At 34.5% G+C, this 1,754-nt stretch overlaps 1 protein-coding gene across 1 annotated transcript; it reads left to right on the top strand.

Annotated features, from left to right (window-relative positions):
- The first annotated feature begins 175 nt into the window (after positions 1-175).
- Positions 176-1,728, top strand: LOC102192292 (uncharacterized). The gene is made up of 4 exons (XM_005753883.1): positions 176-500; positions 610-888; positions 1,057-1,152; positions 1,622-1,728. Exons 1-4 carry the CDS (start codon positions 185-187, stop codon positions 1,726-1,728), a joined length of 798 nt encoding a protein of 265 aa, XP_005753940.1. The 5' UTR covers positions 176-184.
- Positions 1,729-1,754: the final 26 nt, after the last annotated feature.

The raw sequence follows: 1,754 nt of genomic DNA on the forward strand, positions 1-1,754 counted from the left end.
TAAATGTTATCAGTATTATTGCCAACACTAACTTTACAGTAAACAAGACAGCTGAGCATGCTCTATTTAGAAATGTATCTCAAATGATCTTCAGTCTGACTGTAAAAAATTCTGTATTCTAATTTATTTTTCCTATTTCTCTTTAGTCTCCTCAACAGTATCTGTAAATGAAACATCCATTTTTATGAAAGTTGGAGATGACGTCACGCTGCCTTGTCTAAACGTGATAGATGAGCAGAATAACTGTGATGGGACTACGTGGACGTTTACTCCAAGAAACAAACCAACAACAGTAGAGCTGATCACACTTGGACAGATTGGTGAACAAGCTAAAACTCAATCAGACAGACTGAGAGTTACAGTGAACTGTTCTCTGCTTATAAAGAAGCTCACAGTCGAGGATGTTGGTTTTTATTCCTGTCAACAATACAAACTAGGAAAAACACGAGCTGAGGACACTCTGGTTCATCAGTCGTTGGTTGATCTCTCTGTTATTACCTGTGAGTATTTACATCAAAATATTTTCATACTGTTCTCAAACATGACAACAATCATAGTTATTAAGATAACTTGACTAATTTGAGCTGTCTTTGTCTCCATCGTTGCCAGTGACTGAACATAAGGACACTGAGAAGGTGACGTTAAGCTGCTCTGTGGTGAAAAATGAACAGTGTCGTCACACATTGAAGTGGCTGCTTAAAGGTCAAGATGTGGACAAAGAGAACAAAGAAATAGTGACTTCACAGACTCACTGCGCTGCCACTGTGTCTGTTCTGAAGAATAATTATTTATACTCATCAAGGGATGAAATACTCAAGTGTGAGGTGACTGATACTAAATCAGGAAGAGTACAGGTGTTTAGCTCACAGCCCTCAGGTGAGGAAACAGGTGAGATCCTGATCAAATGTTTAAAATGACTAAAATCACCTTAAATATTTATGTGATAGAAAAATGTAACATTTTAAGCAGAAAAAATGTTGTTCTATATAAAACATATAAAGCACACTATGAAACTAATTTTGAACATGTTTTTCCCCTATTTTTTCATTTATTCAGTTGACCCAAAAACAACAACAAAAATGCACAGTAAATCTGAAAGCGACACAACACCAGGAACAACCACAATAACAAAAAGTAGTCCTTCCATAACAGGTTAGATTATGATGATTAAGCTGACTACATTCATCAAAAATATCTGTTTGTTTGGAGCTTTAAGAAGACTTTTAAACTTTTGTTTTTAAATATTTATTTTCCATTTTGTTCCATTACATTAGAGACATCCAAAAGAAGCCTCTTATCTTACAGGAAGCAGAAAATGATTGATTTTTGCAGTTCAGTGATTGATTCACTTCTGAATATCTTTGTAGTCATTGGAGATGTGATGTAGTGGAGATGTATTTATGTAGTTGGACAGTTTCTGCCTATAAAGTCACGTCTGAATTTAAACCTTCATGCAGTTCATGTTTTTCTCATCAACTCTCATCAAGTTATTGTGCATATATAGCATGTCACTTTAACCGCATTTTGTATGCAATTAAGCTGCATGAAAAGTTTTTCAAACATTTGTAAGAACTTTCATCCAAATATGTTTTTATGTTTCATTATATACTTTTTATTTCAGCTCTTTCATTGTACATCACTGGAGCTGTTGGTTTGGTTATATTGGTAATAACAGCTGTGTTTGTCATCAGATGGAAGAAAAATAAGGGTGAGAACATTTACAGATAAAACTTTTATAGATCAAGAGGGTTTGA

This window comes from Pundamilia nyererei, unplaced genomic scaffold (assembly GCF_000239375.1).
Source record: "Pundamilia nyererei isolate P.nyererei 1_Seehausen unplaced genomic scaffold, PunNye1.0 scaffold00475, whole genome shotgun sequence".
NCBI lineage: Eukaryota > Metazoa > Chordata > Actinopteri > Cichliformes > Cichlidae > Pundamilia > Pundamilia nyererei.

Bases quoted from the DNA above. Each gene is read 5' to 3' on its own strand.
- LOC102192292 (XM_005753883.1), top strand. From the start codon at position 185: ATGAAAGTTGGAGATGACGTCACGCTGCCTTGTCTAAACGTGATAGAT. The intron at 501-609 runs GTGAGTATTTAC...CATCGTTGCCAG, and splicing joins TGATCTCTCTGTTATTACCT to TGACTGAACATAAGGACACT. The intron at 889-1,056 runs GTGAGATCCTGA...TCATTTATTCAG, and splicing joins GCCCTCAGGTGAGGAAACAG to TTGACCCAAAAACAACAACA.